The sequence below is a fragment of the Agelaius tricolor genome, unplaced genomic scaffold, assembly GCF_023055355.1.
Source record: "Agelaius tricolor isolate 1412-34295 unplaced genomic scaffold, bAgeTri1.0.p SCAF_1, whole genome shotgun sequence".
Taxonomy (NCBI): domain Eukaryota; kingdom Metazoa; phylum Chordata; class Aves; order Passeriformes; family Icteridae; genus Agelaius; species Agelaius tricolor.
This window is the reverse complement of record NW_027269261.1, coordinates 48,184,627-48,204,675: the sequence shown is the minus strand read 5'-3', so window position 1 is coordinate 48,204,675 and position 20,049 is coordinate 48,184,627. Positions and strand designations below refer to the sequence as shown.

The window sequence follows — 20,049 nt, the reverse complement described above, 5'->3', positions numbered from 1 at the left end:
CAATAATTTGTTATTTCGTAGTAGCAGTTGTAACACAAAATACTGCACTCATAGCTGGGCTTCAAAACCCTTTTAAGATCTGATTTCCTGCTTTTTCTAAAACTCCTATACTCTTGTCGCAGCTGAATTTTGTAAAATACTCCTGCGATTTAGTTTTGCAGGACATTGGCCTCATTAAAATAGAGGAACCCTGTCCTATCTAGAAGGAGGAGTGATTCTACTCGAGAGAAGAGCAGGGAATAATTTTAGCATGTCATATTCATTTAATGTCTTGTGAAAATGGCATGTTGTAAATGTCTGAAAATGCATAAATACTATGCAAGATCATAGAAGGTGGTAGCTATTGTAAACTGCCTTGGATTTGTTTTGATTCTCTCATGTCCATTTGCTTTTAAAGCAACTGCGCCTGGAGTCATGTGATTTTGCAAGATCTCTCTTTCCTTATCTCACTTTCTTGAAATCAAAGGCTCTGTGTCTCAAAGGCTGAGGGGAAGACTGCCACAGCCATGCATCATGCTCCTCTGATGAAAGCTGCTGCCTCCACAGAGCGGGTGACATAATGGCTCGGGAAGCAACTCTGGGACCACCACAATTCACAATCTAGTTTCTGTTACCTGTACTGCAAGGCTGAAAAGCGTGGCTATTCAGGGCCTGCTTCTGTAAGTGATGTAGTCATCCTTGCACAGAAGCAATGACCTCGGTCGGTGGGGAGGGGCCAGGCAAGTGGGAGTACTGCCCCTGGCACCTATTTGATCTTCATCTGTTGCTGCCCAAGACACAACAGTGAGGGGAGTTAGGCTGTGTGCTGCAGAGTTGTTGGTTTGTTTGTTTTCCTTAATATGCCTCCATCTATAAAAAAGACAAAGTACAGAAGATTGTGTATGATGAGATCAAGTGAGCCTCGTTCAGATATTTAAAAGTAGATTGACATTATTACTGTAAGTGGTTCAACATGAATTTCAGAGGGTCAGTCAGTAAATTACCCCTGAGTAATTAAACCAGTTTTGAGTTATGCAAGCCAACTCAGAGTACCAATAGACTTCACTGACACGCCTTTAGTCTCGTACTTCATAGGCTTATAGTTGTGTACAATTTCAAGGTCAATTAGAAGAGATTTTATACCTGGTTTGGGTCTCTCATTATTTCTCATTACTAGTCAATAAGATGCATTACACAGGATGTATCCTACATGGGCATCCTAAAGGAGGGTCAGTCATCAGTGGTTTCTTTACCACTTTCCCTCAGCATAATTTTCTTTGTTTTTCTGCCTCTGCTCCCCACCTCCTTTTCTCTTGGAGGTTCAATTTGTGCTGTTAACCACTCCAGCAAAAGCTGCAGTAACAAAGTGCTTAGAAAAGTCTTGTCCCTTTCTTTGTGTGGCAGTTGATGAGAAAGGAAGTGTTTTGGCCAGCTTTTCTCTCTAGTGCTAGCCTGCAAACTAAATCTTAAGCTTTGAGGGCAGAAAAAGAGCATTGTTGAGAACATTGAGAGAAGATGAGTGCAATAACCACACTTTCCTTTATTCATTCTCCAGATACTATTTTTAGCCCTGACAGCAAATGGTATCATTTGTTGCTCCAGCCCCCCCCAGGCCACCAGTGCTGTGCCCTCAGTGGGAGCCTTGTCAGCTGTAGAGCTGGTGAGTGGGCTGAGGGGAGCCTGGTGCCAGGGGACCCCAGGGCTGAACAGAGAGCCTGGAGGGGAGCACAGGTTCTAGGGCAGGCTCTGAGTTGTGTTCAGGTGGTGCAGGGCATGTAACATACAGCCTGGCAGTAAGCAGGGCAGGAGGGATATCGGAGGATTCACTGGCTGCTCAGCTTTGTGAGCTCTCAAAATGCTTGGCCAGCATGTGACAGCTGCACATCCATTAAATACATCGCTTTCCCTGCCACCCTGGGCAGACAGGTGCTTCCAATAAATAGCAGCTTGAAACAGGAACTTTTCAAAAAGCATCTAAATATTTCAAAGCTTAGGAATGAGCACTAAAAGATTTCCTTGCTGCTGATCCCAGCAGAAGCTGGGAGTGAGGTGTGAGGTGGTGGACAGGCCTTCAGGTCATTCTGCTGACCTCTGCCACTCCTTCCAGCAGTGGGGTTTGGCCACTGTTATTTAATGTGCCTTCCACGAGAAGTGTGTGTGTGTGGGGGCACTTAGCAGTTTCCCAAGCAGAATGCAGGAGCATCGCTGCTGCTGTCTGTAGCTAGTAATTACTTAATTTGACTATAATGGGGATTGGGGGTGGTACCAGGGAGCATGAGGCACAGAGGTAGGGGAGGCAGCATTCTCACAGTCCCGCCCCAAGGGCGATAGGTGACAGACCACCGCTCCTCAGGAGAATGACGCGGTCCCGGTACCCAAACTCTAAACCTGAACTAACAGGGTGCCCCCTTGCCCTGCCGCCGTGTAACGCGTGTGGCTGACACCTCGTCCCAGAGAGTCTTTCCCCGGTGTTAAAAAAGCGCTGCTGACTTGGCGGTCAGGCGAGGCACCGGCACGGGGGTAACGAGGATGGCAACAACAGGAGCTACGCCGGCGACCACGCGTGTCCCGACACCGCTCTTCACTTTTGGGGTGCGTGCAGCCGCCGGGGCGGCGCTGGGCCCTTTGTTGCCGCCCTGGGGCGGCCACATGCGCCGGGCGAGCCCCCCCTCCCGGGCGGGCGGCGAAGGAGGGGTTTGGGCCGCAGCGGCACCGCCGGCCGCTCTGTCGCTGGGTCGAAAGTTGAGGGGCGGCGGCGGCGGGGCCGTCCCGCGGTGTCCCGGGGCGGGCCGGAGCGGAGCGGGGCGGGGGACGATGGCGGGGCGGGGCGGGCCGGCCGCGGCGGCGGCGGGGAGCCGGCGTTGATCCGACGGCCGGGCCGGGGCATGGAGGGGGAGCGGGCGGACGGCCCCGCCGCCCCGGCGGACAGCGGCACGTCGGAGGTGTTCGCCCAGCTGTGGGCGGACGTGATGGGCATCCTGGTGAGTGTGGTGAGGACGGGGTCTGGGACCGGGGCGGCCGTGGGGGCAGCCTACCGCGGGACGAGGGCTTGGGGTGGGGGGATGGAGATGCTGCGGAGCGTTCGCCGGGTCTTCCCGGCACCTGCTGCGGAGTTTGCCCGAGTTGGAGCGTGCCCGCCCTGTGCGGGCGCGTACGTCCCAGAAAAAACTAACTTCATGGGCAAAAACACGGGTTGTGTCGGTGACCGCCTACATCGCTGTACTGGAGGAGCTCTTTGGGCTGTCGCGGTGGAAGGGGCGGAAGGGCCGCGCCAAGGAGCGGGTCCGCGCAGGGGCTGCGCGCTGGCGGGGAGCGCTGGTTCAGCCGCATCAATGGGCGCATTGTCCCCCGCTGGCCCGGCGTGCTGCCGATCCGGGGCAGTTGGGGCTGGAGGCGGTGTCGCTGCAGCCTTTGCATCCCTCGCCCGCGTTTCGGGGTGAAGCCCCCGCGGCGGGGGCGCTGCCCCGGGGTCCCCGGGCACGGCCGGCCGGCCCGCAGCGCTCCCGGCGCCCCGCGGCACTCCCCGGCGCCCCGGCGCTTTGGAGCTCTCACTGCCGGCAGTTTTTTGGAGACGAGTTGCTCGGTTACGGCCCGTGGAGTTTCTGCGCCGGTGATCTTCTGAGGAGCGACTAATCCTCGTAATTCACTAGTTACAGACAAAAGAGATGGCCCCAGTAACGAGGGCTCAAGGAATTACGTTTAATGGGCACGTAGCGTACCGACAGGACGGACTGGATGGCAAACAGTAAAAATACAGGAAGAGTCAATCCTTTATTTCTACTTGCAGCGAGAGAATAATATTTACTTTAGTTGCAAGATGATAATTACCGCAGAGGACTGCCACTCAGCAAAAAAACAAATACTAACGTTATATACGTACTGGAGCTGGCAGCCTTCCAGCGATACAGGAATGTGGTAATCAACAGTGGAGTGCCTGTTTATTCATTTTAAAAGCAAATGAATAGGCTTGATGCGTGTTAGTTTTTGTTGTTAACATTTAACCAGCAGACATTCAAGAATATTATGAGAAATACTTTTTAGAAAACTGCCATGGAACATAATGAATGGTAAACCAATAGGATGCAATTCAGAAGAAATGTTATAGAATTGAACAGAGAATTTAATTACTGATTTATGCTGCATTTTTTTACAGCATGGACTTTATTGTTAATATTCAAAGTCAGGTTCAAAAACCTGTCTTATTCCTTTTCTTCATAGAAGTTCTCCATTGACTTGATGTTCAGTTTAATAGCACCCCAACTGCGTACACTTTTTCACTGTTAATGATTTTAATCTTAGAATGCAAGTGGAGTCAGTTCTGCCAGTTTGTAAGGAGCACACAGTTGGTACTTTATGAACAGTCTCTTTCTGTCTTTTTTCTGGCAGGTTTCAGTACTGCATTTAGTAAGAGCAAAGTGCTATTGGATGCCTGGGAAGGAGTTTTTGAGGAGGCCAGACCAGCAGCCTAGCATGCTGAAGCTCAGTGCAGAAAAAGATCTGATTGTCACACAACTAATAATTTAAATAGCTTTCTTTTGGCAATATGAACTAGTTTCCTTCCTGGGAAAACAGAGCTATTTAATTATTATTTGTCTTCTGATAAAACTATGCTAAAATAATTTGTCTTACAGTTGGTCAGCTTTACAGAAAGGAATCATCTTGTGATTATGGAGTTGCTGGTTTATATCAGTTGCAAACATCACCCAGCCTTATTAGCATTTCTTACTTCAGTGTTTTGTGTTGCAACACAATTACAAATATGAATTAGACCTTGTGTTGGGTCTCCTGTAAGAGGGAAGACAAGTTCTCACTGCATGCTGTCAGTTTTCTTCAGATGTAGACTTTTAAAGAGTTTCTAGTCTTTTGGGCTGCAAAATAAGGTCCTAAAATGAACTGAGTATAAATTTATTTAGTGCTCTGTCCTTATTTGAAGGCAAGGAAGAGGTAGCTCCAGTGCCATTTCCACTGCTCATCTTTGTGGCGCCTCTTTCAAACCTGTGCTGCAAAAGGCAAGCAGTGAACTGGAGTTGTGGCTTCCAAATGGGAGTCAGTAGCTGCTTGGTTGTAGTCCATGATGCCCCGTCAGTGGCCTGTGGAGCTGGCTTACTTCTTTTTCATTGTCAATTATGTGAGAGCATGGGTCTTAATTTCCTGGGATCTGTAGCAGTTCATGATTCAAACTGTCTGGGGAGCACAGATGTAGACACCAGAGTGATTCACTGGGGATGGCTCTGTAAATGAAAAAGTTGGTGCAGTGATATGCTGGCCAGGTTGGTCCTGCAACAGCCTGGAATCTACCAAAGGAATGCACTATCAGAGGGAGAGAGCCAGGAGAGAAGAGCCAAGATCGCTCTTGTAAGACTCCCACCTGCAGTGCTCCATCCAAGTCTGGGGTCCCCAATACAGGAAAGGACATGGACCTGTCAGAGCAAGTCCAGAGGAGGGCTGCTGAGATGGTCAGAGAGATGGGACATCTCTCCTGTGAAGAAAATGCCAAGAGATTGGAATTGTTCTGCCTGGACAAGGGTTCAGGGTGACCTAGGGTGACCTGTACCTGCAGGAAGCCTACAACAAACACAAAGACTTCATACAAGGGCATGTAGTGACAGGACATGGGGGAGAAGCTTTAAACTAGTAGAGGGTAGATTTAGATTCGATATTAGGAAGAAACTCTTTACTGTGAGGGTGCTTAGACACTGGCACAAATTGCCTGAAGTTGTGGGTGCCCCATTCCTGTAAGTGTTTAAGGCCAGCTTGGATGGGGAGCTCTGAGCAAATTGGTCTAGTGAAAGGTGTCCCTGCCCATGGCAGGGGTGTTGGAACTAGATGATCCTTAAGGTCACTTCCAACAGACACCATTCTATGATTCTGTGATCTTGGAAGGAGAAAACTAGAATGAAATTAAGAAAGGTGATCATCAAATGTTTGCTGATGGAATTAAAGAGAAAAACACATTCTTAAGCCATGATTGTAGGATGATGCAGGGTGGAAAGAACCCCAGGCAGCATCTAGCCTATCCTCAAGCTCAAACATGGAGAGATCTGAGATCAGGTCAGGTTGCCTGGGGCTTTACTCAGTTGTGTCTTGAAAACCTCTAGGGACAGAAACTGCACAATCACTCTGTGCAGCCTGTTCCAGCAATTTGCTGTCCTTATGGTAAAAAAGATGTTTTTCATAGAAGTGATAAAATGTTTGATTCTTCCCTCCCCATACTGAGAAGTTAGAGCAGTGGGGAGGAGGAGGGGAAGGTGTTGCCTTCCTCCCACTGGCCCTGCTGGAAGCCTTGTGGAGTGTGATGGTGTCTGCTCCAGGCGCTGAATTAGGAGGAGAGGCCAATGTCAGCACAGCTGGTATTCAGTATGGAGTTACTTGAAATACAAATTGAGCCCCTCTCCGTATTTATATGGATAAATATATTTCATTGGTTTTGTATTTTTAGTTGCATTCCTTAAAATAGGACCTCATTAGGAGGAACCTGTGATGGCAGATCCCAGGTCTGGAGGGGAAGCAAATAGTTGTCAAGTGCTGCTTGTAAGGAGCATATTTTGTGGACTTTGAAGTTACTTAATAGCCTTATACTTGATAAATACTGGGTGTGTGCTTGCAGCTGTACTAGGTCTTGCTGAAGTAAATGTGACTTTTCCCTTTTGGACTTTTCTAATGCAATATTCCTTAGGTGCAGCTGTGGTATAAGCATCTCAAGCTATTTGTGCTGTTAATGGAGCTTGCTAGATAACAAAATTATGCCCAAAAGCTTTCACTTAGTCTGTAGCATGCACATGCTGGAATGTACTGGATAATTACAATTTTCAGTGTTTCAGAGCAACAGTGGATGTTGGGAAGTGTATTAAGGTTTTAGAGAGGTGGATTGTGAATAGTAGTAAAGCAATTCTCTGTGTCGCTAAAGCTCAATGCTATAAAAAGGGATATTTTTGGCATAGAATCATATATTGATGTGGTGATAGCAAACTCTTTGTTTGCTATGTAAGGCTCTAAAAGTTTCTATATTATGAGATCTGCGAACAAATTTTAATATGAAATTAAAATCAGGAACTTCATTCTTTTAAAGATGTGCTTTCAAAACATGGGCTATTGACCTTAGTGCAGGGAAGTCATTCCAGTGCCCCTCTTATTTATGCCTAGTTCCTTGTTCCTCCTTTATATATACATAGGAGATATATCTGGGTCAAATCCTGACATTAATGAAATCACTGACAAAACTCTGATCAATTGTAATAGGAGTTTCACCGAAGGAGGTGTCTTATTTGTGTGAGGAGATTTTGTCTTCAATGGCCAAGATGCAAAAGATCCAACAGAACTTGAAAGAGATGCCACAGAATTAGAAGTCTTTACAGCTTTTTATTTCAAAGCAGTAGCTAGTTTCTTATTTCAAACTGTTGAATCAGTTATAACAGCTGTAACAAAATAAAATTATTTCTTTTTCAATAGTATTTTGCAGTTATGCTGGGAGAAAACCAGTCCTTTCCCACCATCTGCTGTTAGTTGAAGAGAATAGAGTGTTTTGAGGGCAATAAAGCTCACCTGGCTACCAAGAGCCCTCCTATTTACATATATAATCTATCTTGGTCTCCAGGTCTCCATGTTTAGGAGACTATTTGAATTTCTTATCAAACTAATAAAGAAAAAAAAAACCAAAAGAGAAAGAGAGGCCAGCTGATAATGCTACTGTGATAACATGTAATTGGATACTGGCTAACATACTTTGGGAAGAGGAATTTGATATTAGCCAGGGAGTCTGAGTATCTGGAAGGATCAGGGAAGTAGATCCCCAACTGATAAAAGCAGTTGTAGAACTGCCAGGAGGAGTTGTGGCAGCTAAGACCAGCCCAAGGTTCTTTCCAGGATTGCTTTTCCTTAAACCCTCATTAAATCACTGTAACCTCTTATGGAAATCTCTGCACTGCTGCTCTCTGTTTCTCATTGGGTGACTGTTTTTCTGGTGTCAGATTGGCACCAAAAGGCCACTCCAGCTGAGATCATGGATGCTCAGCACAGCTCTGTGGAAATGTGCAGGTAAATGGTGCTTCAGGTAGATATGCTTTTGAAAATACAATATATTTGTTTTTTATGATTTGTATTGATGACATGTCAGTATAGTGCCTGTGGCACTGTGTAGTTAACTCAAAACGTGCTGTGGGACATTGTGATTCAAAACATGTTTGTTCCGACTTCTATTTGGAGCACATTTTCTAAAGCATATGCCACTTGCAACAATAAGGATAAACCCAGAAGGCCTGGTCTCCACTTTCAAACTGGCAGATATTATTTTTTTCTATTTTACAAAACCAGGGAGGGTATTTTGCTTTCAAATAAAGAAGTAAAAAGAGAGAGTGACTGAATGTCAGTTTGAGTGTTGGATTCAATTTTATAATTTAAACTTAACCTGTTGCATCTCCTTTGCCTTTCCAGGAAATGTTGTGCCTAGCAATGCTAATCCCTTTATGAGGAAAGACAGCTCACAGTGATAACCTTTGGTCTAGGCTTTTTCTTGCATGTCAGGGCACATAAAACAGATGTCTCAATCAGAGAGTTTAGTCCCCATAAGACCCTACACCATAAGGAGTGATAAGAGCTTTTGGTTCTGGTGCCTTCTTCATTCTTTCTTGAAAGCAAATTCTTCCTCTTGCTGATTTGCTGTGAATACCAACTTGGAAATACTCTTTTTTTTCACACTTTTTTCATCTTTTGAAAGTCAGTCAACCAAGCTCTCTCTGTTTTTTAAAAGCAGTGGAATACAAGGTTGCTAGAATTTCCCTGTAATGATGCCTTCTTTTGTGGATATGAAAAGAATGACAGTCTCTAAGGGGAAAGAAAATGTGAAAATTGATGTGGAAAAAGAAACAGTGTTGCACATGAGCACTTAAAGGGCTTTTATTACATGGAATACAATATACTACACTACACATGTTGGCTACCATTTTCTGCAATTAGGTGAAAACCTCTTATTTTTAGTGTATCTTAGAGCAAATGACATTTTACAGAGGTAGGTAATTAGTTTAACTTAGTCTGATGCTGTGTAGAAATCTGTGTAAATTAGTGCTGATTGTATAAAGTGCTGTGCAAACAGGAGCAGAGTGGAGGGATCGGGACACAGAAGTGGAGCACGGGGTCACTGCTGGATGTGGCACACAGCCAAGGGACAGAGGGAACAGTTAGTGCCCAGGGCAAAGGAGTTTGGGTCAGATTGTCTCCTTCCAGACCTAGGTTGAACTGTTACAGTTTTGGCCCTGGGCTATGCTCCTTCAGGATTTTTTTCCCTTCAGAGGTGGCATTGTGGAGGAGAGGGTGCTCGGTGCTGGAGCACCCAGCCCTGCTTCATGCACCTTCCTGGGTCACCCTCTTGTCATTTGGAATCTGTGCTTGTAGCTTTTCCTTCATGCAGCAGCCCATGCTTTCTTTTTTAATCAGCCTGTTGTGACAATATTAGTGGCCATAGAGTACATGTTGTGTTTGGACTTATGGAGGTTCAAAAACACAGGAGGAATAGGAATTACTTTGAATTTACACCCAGCAAAGTGATTTGTCACAATACCTGTTTTAACATTGGATGCTGCTAACAATTTTCCTCTTGGTGATTGCTTGATACAGCTGATGACTAATGAACCACCTGGCATTATTAGTGGTGGGAGGAGGAGGAAGGTGCTTGTGGCTGCAGGGATGCTGAGGTGGCTTTGCAAGGATCTGGATTCCATATTTTTCATTGAGAACATGGGCAATTGGAAGAAGCTGAGTTTCGTATGTCCAAATCTAAAAATCAGGTTTCTACTATAAAAACATGTTCTCCATTAAAATCTATCTGGACGTGTTGTGTGGTTAAGTGGTGGTTAAGTGTGTGGTTAAGAGATACGAAGGGGTTTTATTTCTGTCTGACATCAAGAGACAACTCATTGGCAGGGAAAAATTACAACACATTTTGGGCACAAGGGTTCCCAACACAGATTTCTGCTATTGAAAATCACAGATTTTCAATATGTGATTGAAAATTTAAAATAAATTAAATTATTAAAGGAAAAATAAAGTAAAATTTTAAAAATAAAAGGAGCTACCTGTGCCCTCTCCTCCCGCAGTGCAGTTGCTGTGGTGTGGGTCAGGTGTGGGCATGGTGGCTCTGCTTTCATCTTCTTGAGGCAAGGGGAACGTTTTTCCTGGCTTATGGTAATAGCAGAACTTTCTTGTCTACTGCCGTATTTTGAAACGCAGACTCAAAATGTACCAAGTTTATTTGAACTAAGATTAGTATAATAAAATAATTGATGGTTTATGTTCCAATGACACCTGTATAAGCATTTTTGAGCTACATACTAGTTTAAGAGGCATATTTCCTATGAAGAGCTGTAGAGTGGGGATTGTATAACCTATCTGGAAAACAGTTTTAAGCAGGGTGTAGGTGGAAAATTGGATGAACAAGCTTAAGAGTATAATACAACAATGATTTATAAGTCACACTTTCAGGCTTTTTAATGGAAAGCCATACAATAAATTGGAGAATGGGTTTCCAATATCCGTGTCACAATCTGAGTGCAATCTGCTTGGAGTGCTGTTGCAGATCTGCTCTCCTTCAAGCCCATTAGACTTTGGTGATTTGACTTCCCTGTGGCCCTGCATGGACATGGGATATGCTCTTGACATCAGTTTGCATCATCAGGCCTCCAGATGAAGATATGTCATTTCACATGTGTGGGTAAACGTACACTGTGAGGGTTACAAGCATGGTAATCCAGTTATCTAGAATATGAAAATATCCTTTTGTGTTTCATTATTGTCACTGTATTTATAGATATACAGTGCTTTTTGCTCTTTGTAGGTTACAACCTACTAATACTTAATCTCACAGTGTTCTCCACCTGGACTGTATTCTTTGTGTGTGGGAGTGTGTGTAAAGGAGATTAGGTAACTGTTTAATATAATAATAACAGCAATGCTTTGAAAGCTCTGCAGCAAGTGTGATGAGGGCTGATGGATGATAGTGGAAACAGTACCATGCTTGTTACAATATTAAATTGAGAGTACATGAGCAATCTCTTGGTTGTGAGACTCTCCTAACCCTCTCACCTGCAACTGAAGATGCTTTGTGCAGTGCTGACAGATACGATGAAAACAAAAGATAAAGGGTCTACTTTCTGTGCTGTTTACAAAGAAACTTCAGGAGCCTAAGGCATGAGTTTATTTATAGTAGAGCAGTGTGTGGCCTGTAGAGTTTTAAGAAAAAAGGAAAATGCATCTTTTGTTGTTCTTTCATAAGTTGAGATGGGTTGAGCCTCCTGCCCCTTTCAATGCCAGCACCAGGCTGACCCTGCTCTGCAGAGCTTGCTCTTTACTTGACTGCAACCCCAGCACATGGAGGAAACAGGAGAGCTCATTGCACCATGGTGGCGCTGTTAAAAGTTCTGTCAGCGAGTGCACATCTACAGCTGGAGCTGGGATCAAAACACATGCTAGAGCTGATTACATAGCATTACATTGCTCTTCAGAAAAAAAAAAAAAAAAAAGACAGTTTAGGCTTTTAAAGAATTCTGCTTGCCAGAGCAATATCTTGTGCGTCACAGTGTATACCTTTAGAAATGATATGTCAGAATAAAAATGCTGAAGAATCTGTGGGTTTTACACATTTTACACTTGCAGGGATGTTTTGGATGTTTGTGTTCTCCCTGTTTATTAGCTATTTGTCCATATCTGTTACAATTCTGAAACATTTTCCTTCTCTTTTGATTCCGTGCTTGCTGTTTTCTACAGACATGTGCCACTCAGGCAAAAGGGGTTTTTACACCAGAAATTTCTAGTGCAATCCTAGGGATGGAGTGCAGATTAAAAGTACTTATTTTCTGTTGCTAAATTAGGAGTCATCTCCTTTACCATCCATGTCAGACATGCTTCATATTGTTATCAATATCATTGCATAGACTTAACGCAGCCTTCAGTTAAAGAGAATAATATTTAATTCTTGTGAGTTTTGGAGCTTTATGGTTGGCCACTTTAGGGCAGTACCTCTGAAAGCTGATAAATCCTCTGCATTTAAACTTCAGTTTATAATCCCCGAGGATGAAAATAAGAAAAATCATGTTTTATAAATAAATGTGTTTGTATTCATACATAATATCCACTAACACTTGGAGGTTGTGATTTCCACTCCATTATTAAGTTTCTTTCCCACCTTAGAACTCATAAATAACCATTGTAAAACAGGAAGAGGTGTGGGCATGTTGTCAGTTGTGATTCCTGTCTTCAAGTTTCCATCTTCAAGATGATTGTATGTTTACGCTTTAAAAACACGATGCTTCAGAGTATTTTTGGTGATATATTTTTTACAGAGGCTGGAGAAAGAATTTCCAGTGCAACATTTTATCAGAGGACTCCTAACGATATTGTACTTCAAAACCAAAAAACCTGGTAGGGAGAGGAAATTTTTCTTCTGAGGTTTGGGGGAAAGATCTGGTTTGTTTCTTGTTTAATCAGTGGAGACCGCTCTGTTGTAGGTAGTAAAAAATGACTGCCCCTCCTTAATAACTGTTTTCCTCTCTAGTTACACTTACCTTTATTTTGAGTGGTTTACGATGAGACAAAAAATGGAGTCCAATCCTGTGCAGTCCTGCTCCACTGTGGTGCCATGTACTGATATGTGCTGAACTGAAGGCACACCGGGATGTTTCAGTGCAGTGAGGTGTACGGTTTCCTCCTCAGCCCAAAGCCAGCAATGCATTGTTTAGATTTTGTGTCAGGGTGTCAGTATATATGTGCAGATGGATAAACTTTCTAAAACCTAAACTTTGTAAAACCTAAGCTTTGCATGATAGCTGTCTAAACTCAGGAAGTTAACAGGGAACATAAAGTTAAGGGCCTCACCAAAATCACTGGCACGATGGTGATGATAAAGAATAGCTTCATACCACATGTGGTGTGTGGTCACACATAAATGAGAAGGGAAAGGGATCCTTCTGCATATCCTTGTTATCCTAGTCATGACGAGTCTCACTGGGTTTGTTTAGTGTGGAGTTTGAGTTCCTAAATACCAAAAGTAGGAGGAAAAAAAAAGAGGTGAATGTTCTCAGTGTTGCTTTTTCTCTCTGATGGAACAGTACTTTCTTCAAGTAATCTTTGCCAAGTTACTTGTGGGTTTTTAACCTTGTCTCAAGCGTACATAGAATACAAGAGATTTGTACAAATCTTCATTTTTCATCTGCCAGACCTATTAACAACTACTGCTGAATGCTTACAGATAGTTAATTATTTTATAAACTGCCAAGAAAGAGAGAGGAAAGGGGGATTAAAAGGTATGTTAACTGCTGCTGACCCTTTTGCCTTTCTGTTGCTGGGGGAGCTTTGAACAGTTTACAAAACCAAAAAATTTAAAAAAAGCAAGGCAGAGGTTTTTCTCAGACTGATGCCTGTCTTAGGAAAGTACCTCTCATATAAAGCGGAAACAGGGGATGGAGGTGCAGTGAGTCAGTATCCAGAGTTGTATTCTGTGGCCAGAAAAGTGGGAGGAGTCCCAGCTGAGAAGGATGACTTGCAACTGCTAGGAAGAGGGATTTAGAAGGATCATGTGAAAGGAAGAATTGCTGCCTTCATGGCAGGAAATGGCTGGAGCACACACGGGGACCTTGGCTGGGGAAGGTCAGTGTGCAGGCTGACTTCCTGGAGACCCAGAGGAGGTGGCTGAGTGGCGTGGATGTCAGGGAGCACGTGGGAAATAAATAATGGAGATTTAAGCTTGGTTTAGAAATGAAAAGACTTATCTCAGGTACCATTACCCCTTGGTAACTGTGCTTTACTGTTCCTAAATAAAACACTCTCCAAAGAGACTTGAGGAAGCTTAGTTAAGGCAACAAAAAACCTGAGCCCAGCACCATGAAGTCACAGTGCAAAGTAAGCCTTCATGTCTAGTTGGTCACGCCTTGTTTTGCTTTTGCTTAGAGACAAATGTAGGCTATAGGTGGGTAACCATTGATGTGTGTGAGTCATGTAAAACCAAACCATCAAGGTATTGCCAGCAGATGTTTTGAATGGGTAATTGGTAGCAGAGGGCTGGTGAGCTGCAACAATCTGGGCATGAGAGTGCAATTTACTGTTTTCCCAGAGACAGTCTGATGCCCTGTTTTCCTGTTCACATGTAACTCTTTCTGAGCCAGCCCTTGCATCTCTCAAGCTTTGAAGAGATTGCCATATCTGAAAATACATGATTTTCCTTTCCATTTGAAAGAGTCATACAGTAAAATCCTTGTTTTCTTTCAAATCCTAATTCTCTGTGAATGAAGGAGCTTATTTACTACACACGCTTTGTTTTGAAATTGATAATGGTGCAGACTGTGAAAAGTGAAGCAACATTTTGCTCAGAGAGCTCTCTGCTGGTTTTGTGTTGCTTCAGATGCAGCCTGGTACAGGGGCTGTCCTACCACTGTTGCTGGGCTTATGGGGTGGTGTTCCCTGAGACTGCTGGCCACTTTTTTCATCTGAGAAGCAGAGTCTGTGAGCAAACTCCTTCCATCTGAGACTTTCTTTTCATGTTACTGCCACTTTTACAACTAGGTGGGATGTTTTTCTTTGGCATGACAACTGTCCTGACAAATGGTTAGTTAGCAGGATGTTGTCCTTTTGATGTTCATGTCACTATGCATAAAGAAGTTGCTCAAGGGCTTTACTTGCCATCCAAGTCCAAGTGTCTTTACAATTGTTTTCTTTCAGCCTGTGGTTCAGGGCCTTGTGTCAGTGAGAATCAACTGCCAGGTTTTGTAGAGACACAATTTTTTTGTGAGCTTCATTAACACTGGGGTTCTGCCAGCTTCTGCTTTTTATGACCTCTTTAGCCATATGGGGCTTTTCAAATTGTTTTGTGCCTCAGTTTGAGGTGCATCTGTGATGTGCAACACTTGAGTAACTAATTCAGTCTCCAATAAAAGCCACATAAAATCACAGACTATCTGAGTTGGAAGAGACCCATAAGGATCATTTAGTCCAACTTCCTGCTTCTCACAGGGTACCTAAAACTGAACCATAAGACTAAAATCATTGTCAGATGCTCCTTGAACTCTCATGGGCTTTGTGCTGTGACCAATTCCATGGAGAGCCTGTTTCAGTGATGGACCACAATCTAGAACGTTTTCCTTATGTCCCATCTGAACTTCCTCTGATGCAGCTTCATTCCATGTCCTCATGTCTCTTATCTGTGGGCAGAACCATTGGACTGACAGCAGCCACAGGATTACGCACTTCCTTGAAACAAGCACGTGACATCGTCATGTCCCCCTTCAGAAAAATATGAGCTTGAAGTACCTGGGAGATATGGCAGCCACACAGTTATTGAAGCCCAGACTCTGTAGGATGTGCTCTGTTGATAGGCAGAAATATTCCTCTTCTATTTATGTAAGAGGCCTATTTAGCCTAATTAGGAAGTGCTTTGGCAATGATGAAGCAGTGTGAGCACACAGGAACGCAAAAAGCCCTTCTTCACTGTACACAGATAAAGGGGAATGAGTAAATAAAATACGGAATCCCAGAGTGGAAAGGATTATAAGCTGGCAAGCGATAACAGTTCTTATTGCTAGGTTGATATCCCTAATTGATATAAACATGAAGCCCTGTGCAATCTGTGGTACTTAAAAGACACGCATCTAAATAATATTTAAATAGATTCTTCATTTTTTAAGACCCACTGGAGTGTAATTGTATTCAACTTAATTAAATGAACTGAAACCCCTTGGTAACTGTGCTTTACTGTTCCTAAATAAAATACTCTCCAAAGAGACTTGAGGAAGCTTAGTTAAGGCAATAAAAAACCTGAGCCCAGCACCATGAAGTTTTGCATGAGCAATATGATATTTAGTTCCTCTGTATGCTACCTACTGTGGTTGAGACTGTACTAACAGTGCCATACCTCTGTTAGGAGTCAAAAGCTGAGGCTTCACTTAATTGTTTTAGGGCAGAGTCAGCCTTTCTGGTTTCAGATTTGTATGAATCTGGGGTGCTTAAACTGGTTTATTAATGCTACCATCCTGTGCCAGCGCAGAGCACGTGTTCCCTGCAGGAGTGAGGGTTTGCAGGGATAGCACAGGCAGGCAGGATGGGCGGGAGGGATTGGTGAGGGGGAGCCTGGGCACAGCTTACTTACGGGAGCTACAGGAAATCATTTCTTCTGCTGCTAAGATTACATGATTGCTGCCATGCTCAATTACAGTTGTTTCCTTTCCTGGTAAAAGATGGCCTGTCAGGAAGCGGTAGGAGTGAAGACAAGGTTAGTCCCTGCTTATGTAGAAGTGTTGGGTGTATCCTCTAGGCTGCAAGCTGCTGAATTTCTAGTCGGAAAAACCAGAAAAATATCAGAGTTTGAGAAAGCAGTTTAAACATCAGCATTCTGGCTTTCCATGGCTGGCAGCTGGGCTGCCCTCTGCACTTGCAGCAGTGAATCAAGGGCTGCATCTCTGGGACACACAGTGCCCTGTGCTGCTGGGCACCTCAGCCAGGATTGCTGGTGTCCATACCTACTCCCAAAAAAGAGGAGCAATCTTGTCATGCCTTGGTGTGCCGAGCAGTATTTTTTCACGCTTTGTAAAAACAGTTTGAAGTGAAGGGAAATATTTGGCATTTCCTTTTGCCCTTTCTGAAATCTTAGCAGGAGAGCACCTTCCTCTTGGAAGTCAGCATCCAAAGTGGCACAAGTGGGAGTAAGTAATTCTGCTTGCTGTCACACCCAGCTTCCTAAAAGCAGCATTTCTGAAGGCTGGGACTGTCACTGCCGAGCTGGGTGATGATGCAAGGTGCATGCTACCCTGTAGCTCTTGCCCTGTAAGTGCAGATGAGGTAATGGGCTCATCCAGCCATGAGAAACGTGGCGCAGACGACTGCATCCCTGCTGGGCTTTCCCAGTGCTGCAGTGGGAGAGGACTGTGCTCTCTGCCTCTCAGTAGTTGTGGTTGAGGGGAAGGTCCCATGCAGGATTTAGCTGCTGTGGAATGGTAAGAAACGAGGGAAGGCATGGAGTGTTCCCCTTTTTTGGTGCATCTCCAAAGCCAGTACTCCGGGGGGAAACTGCTGTCCATAGGACCTGCCCAGGATCCTGGGCCTGGATCTCAAAGTAAAGCAGCAAGGAGTGCACAATAGTACAATGAGGAGGCAAGGGGGAGGGGCAGGGGGAACAGAGAAAGAAGGATGAGAAGTTTTTTTGAGTGAACTTTTTTTCTGGACAAGGTATGCCCTCCTTCTGCCAAACTGTCCAGGGGAAAAGCGTTGCACAGTTCAATTTAAAGGCAGTCATTCTCTCCTGCCTTGACACTTGAAAAGTAGTTTTGTTAGTGAAACTAGCACATAACCATTACCAAAGTTTGCTTTCTCTGAGCAACTTTAAAACCTTGGGGAAATATTGTAAACAAGATTTGCTGAGATTACACACTTGACCTGAGATACTGTTGACTACTCAGTTTGTTTTGCCTTTAAATATCCAAATATTTTTTTACATGTTTTTTGTTTAGATTTTTTCAGGCTACTCTTTTAATGATTACTTACACCTCAGTTATATAGTCCCATTTATCACAGAAGATTGGGATTTGTCATACTGTGCTACTACTAAATATAAGGAAAAGAACTTTAATGAGACTTCCTTCACTATTGCAGCTGATATGGCTAACTCCCTGAAATATTTATTTCAACATCTACTTGAGATGTTTGCCTTTTGCCTATCTATTTCATTAGACAGTAACTTATCTCAGACATGAAGCCACCCCCGTAATATATGCTAAATTTCCCAAATCTGAAACAGGAAATTCACCTCCATCTCCTTAATGGTATTTTTATCAGATATATGTACATTTCTTAACCCTTGCCATTCTTTTGTTTACCATTTGTTTCTGCTCCAAGTCTCAGGCTAGAACCCACTGTAGCTGGTGCACATGAAGTGACAAATTTTCACTTAATGTGAGAAAAAGTCTCAGCAGAGTGTGCAAAAGGAGGAGGCAGTGAGAGCAAGGGAGAAAAAACTAATGAGAGGTGATGTCAGGTGCAGCTATTACATGGCTTAAACTTGTTCTGCTTTACAAGCTGACAATGACAACTTGTAGCTGACTGATGACCAGTCTGGTGGATGATGGTGGCCTTTTAGGTATCAGAGTAGACAAGGGTTTTGAGTTACATTTTGATGAGCTTAGTGCAGAGCTCCTCAGGGAAAGGAGGACAGAGGATAATATACGGTTATTAGGGAAGCTGGACATTAAGGGTGCTTTCAACTGACTGTCATGAATAAAATTTGCATATATTCTTGTCTGTCAAGACCTGCTTCTACTTGTGATAAATACCAAATTTTTAAGTATGTTGGAATGTACATTTGCATAGATGCAACTTTTTTGTTAGCATTCATATATTTTTATTTTTTCCATAGAGGACTTCCTTGTTGCGAACCACAGAGAGGGATCCCAGTAGTGTGCTTTTAAATTTATTTTAATTTACAGAAGGAAAAGGAGAAATCACATTCAGAATGTTTTTTCCAGAGATGCTTTGTTATACCTTCTTGACAAAGACTTTGGGGGCTTTACAGTAAAAAGAAGGGGGTGGAAAAAACTGTGATGCTACTGGTAAAGGAAACACTTTAATTTCAGAATTTTGAAAAGAGTAAGAGGGGTTTTTGATGTAAAGATAGGGCTAAGTTTTATATATATAGATATATATATATATATATATATGGAAAAAAAACTTGGAAAACTCTGTGGTTTAATATGATTATTTGGGTCTAGAGTGACTGTGCTCTGAACTTGGTGGGTTGTATTAGTTATTTCAGATAACTGCTGCAAAATCTTTGCTATCAAAGTATACCATTGTGCTTTCTGCTTATTGTACAGAATCTATAAGTCTTTTAACCATGTTGCAGAGAGCTTGACACAGTAGTATCACATCTATTTTTGTAACTGTCTGTAAAGCCACATAGTTTCATGACTCAACCCTCAGATGCCATAAAAATTAATGGAAAGACTATTGAATCAGTCTGGTCTGTATGTTCTTTTTGTTCTCGCAGTGTCTGGCTATAGAGAGGTCAAGGGAACCATGACAACTTTTCAGCATCCTCAAAAATAGCTGTTCTCAATATAAAAATGTCATGACTTGTACACTGACTATTTTATGCTTTCTTCTGAATATCAAGGGAAGTGCTGGCTGCCTGGCCTTGCACTTCTGTCTCTCTCACATTTCTGACCCTGCTGACTGTCAAGACAGGCTTTGAACCTGTCATTGCATGGATAGTAGAATTGCGAACTCTACTGAATGGAAGATTGTCCTTGCTGAGCCCTAGGAATAGAAAGGAGTATTTCTCAAGCAGCTTGTTGGGTTCATTTTCAATGCAAGCATTTTGAAGCTGTGCCAGAAGGCAAAACATCAGCCCTATTCCTAGCAGAAATACCTTGGTAGCAAGAGGGCCAGAAATGACCAGAAATGAGCAACAGAATTATACTGGAGCTCTGCAGGTTTTCCTAGAGATGCCGATCCTCACTGTATATTACTGTAGTAAACTGAGACGCAAGCTCTAGCCAGAGAGATGGATGCAGGTTTAACTCTTGTGTTTGGAAAAGGTTTGGATCTGATTTCAATCTGCCTCCTTAGAAAGAACTGTGAAGGAGCCTGGAATACTGTGTCTCAGGTTTATCAAGTGCAGCCTGAATCCAGGTATTAGTATATTTTGGAATGCAGGGAGTTCTGCAATGAGACCAAGGTCATTTAGGGAAGGATGCAAAATTTCTCGAGCTTTTATGAGCTCTTATGATTAGTAAAAATATCTAAAGAGGAGTGGCATCTTAGTCAAAGTTATCCCATGAAAATCCGATCATTCCTTGCGTTTATTAGGCACAAATATATTTTCCTACGGATGTTCTCATTTCACTGCTTTTTTGTCCCTCCCCCCTCTTGCCCGTCTCCCCTCCCCAAACAAGCCTGTTTGCTCTGGCCCACATTCTGGCTTTCATTAATGTACTTCTTCAAGCTATCCAAACCAAAGGTATTATTGAAATGCAAGGTCATGTTCCACAAATTTTTAGTAGGCGTCCCTGTTAAAATCTAACTGCCAGAAATAAACTGCTAATG

General features: G+C 43.4%; 1 protein-coding gene across 7 annotated transcripts in view; it reads left to right on the top strand.

Moving 5' to 3' along the window:
* Positions 1-20,049, top strand: part of LOC139592762 (SAM and SH3 domain-containing protein 1-like) — a 535,591-nt gene that overhangs the window by 411,460 nt on the left and 104,082 nt on the right. The window contains exon 1 of one of the 7 annotated variants that reach the window (XM_071433006.1): positions 2,552-2,571. The exons of 4 other annotated variants lie outside the window; for them this stretch is intronic. Coding sequence is in view for 2 of the 3 variants with exons in the window: in XM_071432997.1 (XP_071289098.1) it covers positions 2,865-2,960 (96 nt within the window). In the remaining variant the exon portion in view is untranslated. Of the gene's footprint in view, positions 1-2,551; positions 2,572-2,799; positions 2,961-3,911; positions 4,047-20,049 lie in introns of those variants that run through there. 2 more of the 7 variants (XM_071432997.1, XM_071433014.1) reach the window with 2 other exon arrangements.